The sequence below is a fragment of the Oncorhynchus tshawytscha genome, linkage group LG17, assembly GCF_018296145.1.
Source record: "Oncorhynchus tshawytscha isolate Ot180627B linkage group LG17, Otsh_v2.0, whole genome shotgun sequence".
NCBI classification, from domain to species: domain Eukaryota; kingdom Metazoa; phylum Chordata; class Actinopteri; order Salmoniformes; family Salmonidae; genus Oncorhynchus; species Oncorhynchus tshawytscha.
This window is the reverse complement of record NC_056445.1, coordinates 4,678,094-4,691,262: the sequence shown is the minus strand read 5'-3', so window position 1 is coordinate 4,691,262 and position 13,169 is coordinate 4,678,094. Positions and strand designations below refer to the sequence as shown.

At 40.7% G+C, this 13,169-nt stretch overlaps 1 protein-coding gene across 1 annotated transcript in view; it reads left to right on the top strand.

The window, feature by feature from the left end:
- The first annotated feature begins 2,578 nt into the window (after positions 1-2,578).
- alcama (activated leukocyte cell adhesion molecule a) overlaps positions 2,579-13,169 on the top strand; it is a 75,665-nt gene continuing 65,074 nt past the window's right edge. The window contains exon 1 of the mRNA XM_024376771.2: positions 2,579-2,839. Within this exon, the coding sequence (XP_024232539.1) occupies positions 2,782-2,839 (58 nt within the window). The 5' untranslated portion in view covers positions 2,579-2,781. The remainder of the gene's footprint in view (positions 2,840-13,169) is intronic.

Genomic DNA, 13,169 nt, shown 5'->3' with positions numbered 1-13,169 from the left:
AGCCGTATTTAGCACTAACTGAAGTTTATTTAGTGCTTTATCCGGGTAGCCGGAAAGTAGAGCATTGCAGTAGTCTAACCTAGAAGTGACAAAAGCATGGATTAATTTTTCTGCATCATTTTTGGACAGAAAGTTTCTGATTTTTGCAATGTTACGTAGATGGAAAAAAGCTGTCCTTGAAATGGTCTTGATATGTTCTTCAAAAGAGAGATCAGGATCCAGAGTAACGCAGAGGTCCTTCACAGTTTTATTTGAGACGACTGTACAACCATTAAGATTAATTGTCAGATTCAACAGAAGATCTCTTTGTTTCTTGGGACCTAGAACAAGCATCTCTGTTTTGTCCGAGTTTAAAAGTAGAAAGTTTGCAGCCATCCACTTCCTTATGTCTGAAACACATGCTTCTAGCAAGGGCAATTTTGGGGCTTCACCATGTTTCATTGAAATGTGTGTCATCCGCATAGCAGTTAAAGTTAACATTATGTTTTCGAATAACATCCCCAAGAGGTAAAATATGGCCCTGGGACATTGATGTCCCAGGGCCAGGATTGGTAAACACCGTTTAAGTGTATAATTGTAATACATACACGCAGCAGCATCATTTCAAAGAATGGTGTTTGATATTCCCGATTAGAGGTCGACCGATTAATCGGAATGGCCGATTTCAAGTTTTCATTACAATCAGAAATCTTTTTTTTTTTTTTTACACCTTTATTTTATCTTTATTTCACTAGGCAAGTCAGTTAAGAACACATTCTTATTTTCAATGACGGCCTAAGAACGGAGGGTTAACTGCCTCTTGTTGCACTGCACTCCACAAGGAGACTGACTGCCTGTTACACGAATGCAGTAAGCCAAGGTAAGTTGCTAGCTAGCATTAAACTTTTCTTATAAAAACAATCAATCATAATCACGAGTTAACTTCACATGGTTGATATTACTAGATATTATCTAGCGTGTCGTGCTTTGCATATAATCTGACTGAACATATAAGTATCTGACTGAGTGGTGGTAGGCAGAAGAAGGCGCGTAAACATTCATTCAAACAGCACTTTCGTGCGTTTTGCCAGCAGCTCTTCGTTGTGCATCAAGCATTGCGCTGTTTATGACTTCAAGCCTATCAACTCCTGAGATGAGGCTGGTGTAACCGGAGTGAAATGGCTAGCTAGTTAGCGCGTGCTAATAGCGTTTCAAACGTCACTCGCTCTGAGCCTTGCAGTGGTTGTTCCCCTTGCTCTGCATGGGTAAAGCTGCTTCGATGGTGGCTGTTGTTGCTGGTTCGAGCCCAGGGAGGAGTGAGGAGAGGGACGGAAGCTATACTGTTACACTGGCAATACTAAAGTGCCTATAAGAACATCCAATAGTCAAAGGTATATGAAATAAATGGTATAGAGAGAAATAGTCCTATAATTCCTATAATAACTACAACCTAAAACTTCTTACCTGGGAATATTGAAGACTCATGTTAAAAGGAACCACCAGCTTTCATATGTTCTCATGTTCTGAGCAAGGAACTGAAAGGTTAGCTTTCTTACATAGCACATATTGCACTTTTACTTTCTTCTCCAACACTTTGTTTTTGCATTATTTAAACCAAATTGAACATGTTTCATTATTTATTTGAGGCTAAATTGATTTTATTGATGTATTATATTAAGTTAAAATAAGTGTTCAAGTAGTGTTGTAATTGTCATTATTACAAATAAAATAAATCGGACGATTAATCGGTATCGTCTTTTTTGGTCCTCCAATAATCTGTATCAGAGTTGAAAAATCATAATCGGTCAACCTCAACTCCTAATATTGTATATGACTGAAAAATGATGTCTCTCAGACATTCATATCTGAACTGCACCTTTATTTACCAAAGTAGAGTACATGATCAGTGACTATTTAAATGTACAGGCTACAATGTGGGTATGCTTGGTAATAACTATGAGTTGCATCCTTGGCACAAAGTTATATTATATTCTACTCAATCCATAGGCTTCATTAATGCCATTCAGACAGGTTTGAAGTCGATACAACTGGCTATGATAGCTGAGGTTCTGAACTAATATGTATGCCAAACGTTTTACGGTCCATACACAGATCGGCTACATAGCTAACGTTAGCTACACACCACACCCATAGGCATACAGGCATTTGTATCCTCCACTGCACAATAAGCAAGAAAATAGTTAGTAGCTAGCTACGTTACTTCATCTATCTGCATTGCATGGCAAATATCAGCAAAGCAAGATCACAAAATGTGTACCTTACATTTGCAGTAAATGCTTTAGCTAGCTAGATTCTTCACATCCACTATTTCACAAGACAACAGCCGGGTTTTCTGAGGAGTCCCAAAAACATGAAACAGCACGAATTACAAGTTCATACTCGTGTCACAACACCCATAAAGCTAAATAGCTGGCTAATTTCAGCTAGTCAGCTAGCTTGCTAAATAAGGATTTTCAAAAACATATGCTTCATCATGAACGCACATGTTTTGCAGGACTCGTTACGACGTTATAAACAGGTACGTTTCCTTCCATGCTAGTATTTTTCTCAGACTACTTGGCTGAAGACATCTAGCGTCAATTTCGTCATGGGAGCCAGCCCTCCCAAAACACACACCCCTCGTACTTTCACCTGCTCATTCATACGTGTATCAAGCGTTTCTCTTTTCGGGTGTAGAGAAACCAGATCATAAGCGACGAAAAACCTAGTCTTATTACTATTATAGCGTCAAGCGTTCTTGGGTATCACAGGTAAATTCAAGAGGAAGAAATCTTTCGAAGGATGGATTCGACTGGCCGGTTCTTGCTTTCCCTCGTCACTGCTGCTACTTTTCTACAAGGTATGTAGAGCGACTTACACAAACAGAAGTTTCATATTTGATGTAGCCTATCTGAACACAAACAACATGGTGTAATACGTTTTTGTCCAAAGTGACACATCACACGTTGAATCAACGTTTTGTAGTCGGACCATTAAAAAAATATTGCAATATAAATTTGAATTGACATTTAAAAAAAAATCACTTTCGTTTCTTAACTTTTAAATGAAACATTGTTTTTGGCCTAATAACGATGACTATAATGGACAAAGTGATACATAGCAGAAAGTCGACCACAATTGAACACCAGCGGGAGTGCACGTGTGTTGCCTGTATAGGAAGCCTATGTAGACTAGGCTACAGTCGACATTTTGTGGTGGGGTCTAATTGTTGAACGTTGCCGTTAAGTGGACTGAATGTTAAATGTTATGTTAGAGGGCCATGAACAGTACCTAGTAATGCCTAATGCGACTTCATTCCAGGTGGACTGCTCTCATTCATTGTTGTCTATCGCTCTGTGAACGTACAAGAGTTGGCTAGCGAATCTATTGATTCGTCTCGATCTCAGCTTTCATCTATCAAAGTTTGTCCCTCCTGTAATGAACACTGGTTTTGTTAAACATCTTAAAATTGTGTGCGTTTTTTATTTTTAAAATTGGAAATAAAACGATGGGACGTCTTCCATATCGCTGTGTTGACTCTTGCCTTTGCAGCTTGTTTTCCTGATATGTACGGTTTCGCCACAAATGTATGGACTCCCGAGCCTCCCATGGCTGTATATGTGTAACCCGATACCGCAGGGAAGCGGGGCTGTCAGTCACTACTGTAGTGAAGCGAGTTGGCCTAACATACGTTCATTTATAAGCGAATCACCTTTGATACGCCTTGATAAAACAATGACGTTATACTGAAATAATCATCATTTAATTAAGGTTTTACAATCAGACTTGTATATAGGCGCACTCTGTTCTAACGCAAGCCTACTTTGGGATGTTGATGTGAGCAAATCAACATGTCATTTAGAACTTTATTTCAATCTGTCGATAATTTCTCGTTATTTATACATTTTATTAAGTGTGGCTATTTTTGGTTGCGGCCACTTGTGCGTGTTCATATCTCCATTGTGTTTTTGGAAAGGAGGATATATATTTTTTTAATAGCATTCAATATGATGAGGCATGCAACAGTGTGTCATGGAGACGAATCCATTTGAATACGTTAGTCCTAACCCATTTGTTTTGTGAAAAAAAGTTTACAGCACCTATTTTCCATCCCTTATCATTGGCATCATCTGTCATTCCACACTCCTGCTGTTAATAGCACTGCTCTTTGTTAAAGGGAGAGGGGGTTGTCTGGACATTTGACTTATCTGGTTAACCAACTGACCCATGAAAGGTGGGCACCAGAATTATTTTGGTTTGATTTAAGCTATGCTGAAAGCCACACCAGGCCACTGATGACATGTTGGATGATGTTTGAAGTTGAGCCTCTCAAGAATAGTAATAGAAAAGTTGTCAAGTCATTGTACTTTCTTTTTTGCTGTTGTTGCTGAGAAGTTTCATGGCATACTGGCCTGATCTGTTAAGTTAGAGTTGCGTAGTGCCTTACAGTATTTATAAGTTCAAATGACAATTGACTGACATGACATTTTATGTTACACTGAGGTGGTTGCATTTTCCATTGAAACTGGAAAAAGTATAACTACAATTCCTTTGGGATGTGTGTTAGTGGAAATATGTTGCATAACAGTCACAGATGTGTCTCGTTGAATGTAATGGAATAAAACTTCACTTGTCAAGGCTGCTGGTGATATGTTGTAGCTGACAAGATAATTGGTGTGTTATCCGGCTGCGTTTTACTGTACCGCCAATTGCTTTAGCCTCAGGTGGAAAGAGTGCTGGTAACGCCAGCCACCTCGCCCAGACATGTAAAATGGCTTTGGTTTTCTGTTATCGGAGAGAAATCAAATAAAATTTTATTAGTCACATGCGCTGAATACAACCTTACAGTGAAATGCTTACTTACGAGCCCCTAACCAACAATGCCGTTTAAAAAATAAAATAAAACACGGATAAGAATAAGAAATAAAGGAAACAAGTAATTAAAGAGCAGCAGTAAAATAACAATAGTGAGAATATATACAGGGAGTTACTGGTACAGAGTCAATGCGTGGTGGCTTCCCTTTGTAGCCTGTAATGGTTTGCAAGCCCTGCCACATCTGACGAGTGTCAGAGCTGGTGTAGTGCGATTCAATCTTAGTCTTGTATTGACGATTTGTTTGATGGTTCGTCGGAGGGCATAGTGGGATTTCTTATATGCTGCAGGGTTAGTCCCACTCCTTGAAAGCGGCAGCACTATTCTTTAGCTCAGTTCGGATGTTGCCTCTAATCCATGGCTTCTGGTTGGGGTATGTACGTACAGTCACTGTGGGGACGACGTCATCAATGTACTTATTGATGAATTCAATGACTGAGTATTAATGCTAAACAGGACAGTGGGGGAGTTTCCATCAATCACTGGGGCAGTTTGTGTGACGGTGTGCTGGTATTTTACCTTAAACTCCCAGCACCTCTTGGAAAGTTTAGTGTCTTTTTGAAGCACCCTCCTAAAGCGCTGTCTGTCACAGGACTTAGAAATAATAGTTTCTGGCCTCTCAAATTGTTCCATGTTCTTAAACAATTGGGGAACCACAACCAACTTGATCACTATCTTGTCGAAACACCACTATTGATGTCATGTTCCTGGTAAGAAAGGGGAATAACTAGAGGCATGGGCAACCCTCCCTCTTCCCTTCCCTTCATGTGAGCAAATGCATGAGTCACCAGTAGCAAACTAGGAATGCACTTTGGTCTTCCATTCAGAGCGACAGTTCACTTCCGGTGATGTCATGGGTAAAATGTCATTTGACTGCCTGGGAACATGTGACTGTATCAAAGTGGGGAAGTGAAACACTTTGTTTGCTCATGTCTCTGGAGACTAAGCTTTGCTTAAGTCCACCATGCCAAGAAGCGACTCCGTGGGGAAATACAGGCTCCAGCAGCAGAATGGAGGCAGTGGAATGTGCTCATGTTTTCATGCCACCTCATTTTGATTTGAGTATTGAATTGCTTCTGGGCAACAAGGGACATGGAGTGAAACCCCTGGCCATCAAAGGCTTTTATAGTGAATTTCTTTGGCTATGTCACACACTCATCTGCGGTGATGCTCAACCGGTACCCCCCCTCCCTGTTTCCATCAACGGCCTACCTGGCAATTAAAACAATGTTTTCAAAGTTTATAATAATTTTTCTTCAGAGTCCATTGCTGTTGTACGGAAGAGGCTTAGAAATAGTTTTTTGGGGCGATTGGATTAATAGTGCTTCTTGGTGGAGCATTTTAACCGAGAGTCAGGGTTTGCTGAGTATTGTTCTCGAACTCTGAAGGTGCAAGGTTGTTCATCCATGGCCCCCCAAATCACACAATGGACAGAAGTGTGTTGCAATATTTGGAAAGATTAGCTTTAAATGGGAGCAAGACTCACCTGAGTCCTACACACGCAGTGCTTCATCAGGTATTGTGGCCATCAGTGACAAAAGGAAAATAAAGTTTGTAGCCTTCCTACTTGAAGCTGTCACCACACACCTTCTCGGACTGCTGTTATTAGAATTGGATTGTGAAAACCTCAGGGCGACCTGTCAACTCACTAAAAAGGAAATCAATAGCCATCAACGAAATCTAAACTGGACATGGACTCCCGGGAGGGAAAGGGCGTTTACTACTTCCTGGAGTGAAAAAGTGGTGATTATCACAGTCTTAGACGTCAATCAACGGGTGAGCTTGCTATGAGCTGTTCTTGAACTGAGTGGGATTAATGAGGCACCTGCCACACACTGATCCTAATGAGAGACTGACAGGCAGTCAACAGTACTGCTCTCTCTGTGTTCCATGTCATGTTGTCAGTCTCAGCAGGCCAGCGACGCACACGTTTCCAGACTCAGGACTGGAGTTCTGTTGAAAGCTTCCTACATGGAAGTTTCTTGTCAGTGGCTACATACTTAAAGTGCCCTGCATACAGGCTTGTAAAAGCATCTATTAGCTCATTACAGGCCAGGTAATATAAATGTATTGATGTGGTAGGGTTGGAGGATTACCATTGATCACTAAGCACCCAATTACTCTGAACATACATTTATGGGGCTATAGCTGCTCAACTCAATGGCCCACTGGCACCGGCTGTTTGTAATTTTACCTAACCATTTCCTTGGCTCTCTTATAGTGTATCCATTGTTTTCAGTGTCATGATGTCCTTGAGGAGCAGATTCAATGCATGAGCAGCACAGCCAATGGGTGTGATGTGAGGGTAGGACTCCTCCACTTTAGACCAAGCAGCCTCCATGTTCGCAGTATTGTCTGTCACCAGTGCAAATACCTTCTGTGGGCCAAGGTCATTGATGACTGCCTTCACCTCATCTGCAATGTGGAGACCGGTGTGTCTGTTGTCCCTTGTGTCTGTGCTCTTGTAGAATACTGGTTGAGGGGAATACTGGTTGGAGATGATTATGTTAATTATTCCTTGCCCACGAACATTTGACCACCCATCAGAGATGATTGCAATAGTCTGCTTTCTCAATGATTTGCTTGACCTTCACTTGAACTCTGTATCTAGCAAAAGAGTAGATAAAGCATGTCTGGTTGGAGGGGTGTATGCTGGGTGAAGAACATTCAGAAATCTCTTCCAATACACATTGCCTGTGAACATCAGAGGTGAACCAGTTGCATACACAGCTCGAGCAAGACATTCATCAGTATTTCTGAGTACGTTCCTCTATTGAGTCAAAAAACTTCTGATTTCTAGAGAACCATGAGCTGTTGCTATCGATAAGGTGTCTGATTCATCATTTTCACCTCGAATAGAAGTAGAGGGACTATTGTCAGAGGTTGCTTGTTGTGAGCGCTGAGGGAACTTTATGCACTTGGTCAGATGATTCTGCATCTTTGTTGCATTCTTCACATATGATTTGGAACAGTATTTGCAGATGTATACAGCTTTTCCTTCTACATTAGCTGCAGTGAAACATCTCCACACATCAGATGGCATTTTCCTGTAAAGATTAGAAAAGAAATAGTAAAAAAACAAGCATACAATTCCATGTACAGAAACAGTTAAGCATTTAGATTAAACAACTCCTTTGTAAGACACATGTCTCTATTGAAATGGTTAGTTGCATTGTGGAGTCTTTTGTTTAGACATGTAGTTAGCTAGCTAAACAATAACCCATAATCCCTATTCATAATGTTACTACCCAGCATGAATCTGCAGGTAGCTAACCAAACAGGTTCAATGTGAGCTAGCTAACATTAGGCTATAACTAGCAATGCAAATGGCTCTGAGATACAAATCATATTACTACACAGCTCATACACGTAACATTAGCTAGCTACCTAACAGTACGCTTTAACTTGAAACAAAGACGACTTTCTGACAATTAGAAATGTGTAATATCTGAAAATGTAGCTAGCCAGACAATCTTACCCGTATACATGGATGGACGCTTCTCCTTCTGTCACAGATGCCCTTAGTTTGAAGATGTAATCCAGAGACAGGTTATTTTTATAGACTTCAGTGTGTTCTCTTTTCGACTCTCTCTGCGTATTTGCAATCAAAGGCTGGAATTTTCTCTATCTCCTTAGCTGTCATACTCTAATTCCACTGATTTCAAAACTCGGTCCTCCAGAAAGTGGATTGCAACACTTTAAAAAAAAGCTGCGTTAGAAATGAATTCCTACAAATACTGACCAGCTCATGTTATAGACAGAAGCGTGCTACATGGCAGACCAATTTGAACTCCTCTCTCGGCATGTCCAGCCCATCCATTTATCTCAGACAATCACGGCTAGCGGGAAGGTACCATCTTTTTCCTTGGCTAAACCAACTAGGCTCGTAATTTTAACAAATGTATTCGTATTAACAGATGGCGTACACGTTTAAGGCACATGAAAGTTCTCATGTTCCAGAAGGCATTTCTACCCCTAAAAAGTTTATGATCAAATGGCTCTCCTGTGAAGTAGTGACGCGCTGCCTCCTGAATGGCGCAGCAGTCTAAGGCAATGTATCGCAGTGCTTGAGGCGTCACTACAGATCCGGGTTCGATCCCGGGCTGTGTCGCAGCTGGCCGCGACCGGGAGACCCATGAGGTGAACCACAATTGGCTCAGTTGTTCGGGTTAGGGGAGGGTTTGGCCGGCTGGGATGTCCTTGTCACGCTCTAGCGTCTTTCGTGGCGGGTGGGACGCATGTTTGCAGGACGCATACACGCTGACACGGTCGCCAGTTGTATGGTGTTTCCTCCGAAAAGTTGGTGCGGCTGGCTTTCCGGTGAAGCGAGCAGTGTGTCAAGAAGCAGTGCAGAATGGCAGGGTCGTGTTTTGGACGACGCATGACTTCCGCCTCTTCCAGTCTGTACGGGAGTTGCTGCGATGGGACAAGACTGTAACTACCAATTGGATATCACGAAATTGGGGTAAAGTACCAATTCTTTATACTTTAAAAAATATATATAAATAAAAAGTATGTGCGACATATGCCTAATTTCCTGAAAGGAGTCACATATTGGGAAGGTGTTCTTAATGTTTTGTACACTTAGTGTATGTGTACATGTCTGAATGAGAGCGCGTGTTGAGGTGACATCATTTGGGACAGTGATATAAAGATGATAACGATGTGTTTATTCTGTTTTCAAATTAAATTCTGTTTTGGTAAAATGTGGGGATTGCAATGCAAAACCAGTAAATTACACTTATCACGTTTTAAAAAAAAGAAAATGTATTTACATCGGCGTGGTAATTAGCCATGGTGCGATTGGACTAGACAGTACAATTCACCATGTCTGAAGTCACCTTAGAACACAATTGTTTTTGTTCCTCTCTCTATGACTGTTAAAATTAGATTACTTTTGATTGCTTGATTTTTACATGGTCGGACAAATCATAAATTATACACACTGTCCACATCCGCTTCTCTGAGCAAGAGACCTTATGTCTCTAAGACACGGAAAGCCAATGAAGTGGGCACCTTTTAAACCACATGCTTGTTACGGCTTCATTATGAGTGTGTTAAAAATTCACCAAAGTCAGAAATTATTTACTCGTGAATTTCTCGTCAATTATTCATGAAATTTGATGAATCGTTGCTGCATAATTTTCTCAGAACTCCTGTCTCAGTCCTGTCTCTGTAAATAGCTGGACTGAAATGAGCGTTTATCAGAGGCTGTGTGTGACTCATTATCCTGTCATATTACTGTTGCGAAAGTCTCTTTAGGGTTGCAGCCAGGCACATTCAGCCACAAGTCTTGAAACAAGTCTACATTATCTAGACTGTATATGTGTGTACAGGGCCTCACTCTGGTTTTGTAACTTTTGTAACTTTTTCATTTGTCTTGAGCACAATTTTTTTTGTTTCTAAGCTGTTTTTGAGCAAACCCTTAAGGTTTGTAAACCTGTCACGCTGAAGAGGCATTTTGAAATAAGTGTTGTCACCTTAGGACCCTTCTGGAAGTACCTTGGATTACCTCATTGTCTTCACCTTCCTGTCATGAGTCATGCTTTAAATGTGTTCTCTAACCAGAAATACCTGTACTGCTACATTCTTGCCATCGTAGCCATGCACTCCTATCTTGTTGCGCATTTTACATGTCACTGGTCCTCTTTCACTTTCTGACTAAAATGGTCTTTGTTAGAATGTTTAAAGTACCAGTGCCATTAGAGAAATGACTGACAGAGTTATTAAATGCAGGGCCAAAAGGGACGTGTTCTGGATACGATGCATGGCACCTTATTTGCAATGCGGAAAATTAGATGTGCCTTTTGCCGATCTCAATCCCACTTCGGGCCTTGTCAACCATTAACTCCGCTATTGACTGTGTTGCCCTCTTATGGGAGTGCCTGGGTGCTGCAAAAGACTCACGCCAACGCCATAACCTCGGGTTTTTCCACAAAACCCCATCATGGTTCAGCCCTGACCGTGGGATAACAAATTGGAAGGAACATGTTGCTCCACACAACATTCCACTGAATCAATTTTGGTGCATATGAAATGGCAGCTCAATATGAGAGAGAGCACAGCATAAATCTAGAAAAGTACATTTCCTGAAGAAATTGTGGTATGCTTGCTAGCTTGTTTTTAAAGTATTTACAGTGGGGCAAAAAAGTATTTAGTCAGCCACCAATTGCAAGTTCTCCCACTTAAAAAGATGAGAGAGGCCTGTAACTTTCATCATAGGTACACTTCAACTATGACAGACAAAATGAGAAAAAAAATCCAGAAAATCACATTAAGATTTTTTTAATGAATTTATTTGCAAATTATGGTGGAAAATAAGTATTTGGTCACCTACAAACAAGCAAGATTTCTGGCTCTCACAGACCTCTAACTTATTCTTTAAGAGGCTCCTCTGTCCTCTACTCGTTACCTGTATTAATGGCACCTGTTTGAACTTGTTATCAGTATAAAAGACACCTGTCCACAACCTCAAACAGTCACACTCCAAACTCTACTATGGCCAAGACCAAAGAGCTGTCAAAGGACACCAGAAACAAAATTGTAGACCTGCACCAGGCTGGGAAGACTGAATCTGCAATAGGTAAGCAGCTTGAGAATGTCATATGGTCAGATGAAACCAAAATATAACTTTTTGGTAAAAACTCAACTCATCGTGTTTGGAGGACAAAGAATGCTGAGTTGCATCCAAAGAACACCATACCTACTGTGAAGCATGGGGGTGGAAACATCATGCTTTGGGTCTGTTTTTCTGCAAAGGGACCAGGACGACTGATCCGTGTAAAAGAAAGAATGAATGGGGCCATGTAACATGAGATTTTGAGTGAAAACCTCCTTCCATCAGCAAGGGCATTGAAGATGAAACGAGGCTGGGTCTTTCAGCATGACAATGATCCCAAACACACCGCCCGAGCAACGAAGGAGTGTCTTCGTAAGAAGCATTTCAAGGTCCAGGAGGTCCAGATCTCAACCCCATAGAAAATCTTTGGAGGGAGTTGAAAGTCTGTGTTGCCCAGTAAACAGCCCCAAAACATCACTGCTCTAGAGGAGATCTGCATGGAGGAATGGGCCAAAATACCAGCAACAGTATGTGGAAACCTTGTGAAGACTTACAGAAAATGTTTGACCTCTGTCATTGCCAACAAAGGGTATATAACAAAGTATAGAGAAACTTTTGTTATTGACCAAATACTTATTTTCCACCATAATTTGCAAATAAATTCATAAAAAATCCTACAGTGTGATTTTCTCTTTTTTTTTCTCTCTCTCATTTTGCCTGTCATAGTTGAAGTGTACCTATGATGATAATTACAGGCCTCATCTTTTTAAGTGGGAGAACTTGCACAATTGGTGGCTGACTAAATACTTTTTTGCCCCACTGTATGGTCGTGAAATAAGTTGTAATGGTACTGACTGATTTTTATAGTTGGAAGAAGTAGGTAGATGAAAAAGATGGTCATGGTTTCTAAAGGTTTTAAAGAATTGGAAGTTAGGATACCTCCTTGTAGCTTAAATGGCAAAGAATAGATAGATGAAAAGATCGATTGATTACTCAGCAAGCACACCTAATAAACCTTTGGGCATTTCATATTGAGTATTGGATGTGCCACGAGCCATTACAAAATCATTCCTTTTCCTGTCTTTCCTGTTGCTTAAGGCTGGAGGAGAAATTGTGGGCAATAAACTGTCTGATTCATAGATACCTCCACTGTTGCACATTTCATTCCAAGTGAGGGGTTTGATTATCTTTGTGGATTATTTAACATGAAATATCCTCCCAGTGAAATAAGTCTCATTGGTTTTCCTCATCTTTTTCCAAAGAATCCTGGAGTGATGAGCAGAGCTGTGAACTGGCTCTGCTTTTCTCCAAAGAGGTATACTACAAAGCTGGACTTATGCATTAGCCAGCTAAATTGCCCAAATATTATGAAATAAAAAAAAAATGTTAAAAGATAAGCTTGAACTGGGGATGTTCTAATTGACTCAACAACCAAAACGCATATCAAAGTTGATCTTTCTTAATGAACCAGAAAATCAATAGTTTATTTCTGGTTGTTTATCAAAGTTAGCTGACTAACTCATTGATCTTGCTTTGTAGTATACCCCTCTGAGCTGGTCTTCCTGTCTTCCCAAGCTAGTTTGCTTATAAATAGTCCTGGCAGAGGCTATACATCAAACTGTAAATGGTTGCAGCGTGTGTGTGTGCTTGTTTGTGTATGGCTGGGTGCTATTAGTCATCACACATTGGAAAGCCAAACACTCATGCTTTCAGATGTCTTCACACAGCCACCAAGGCAAGAAATGTTTTGGTTCGGCT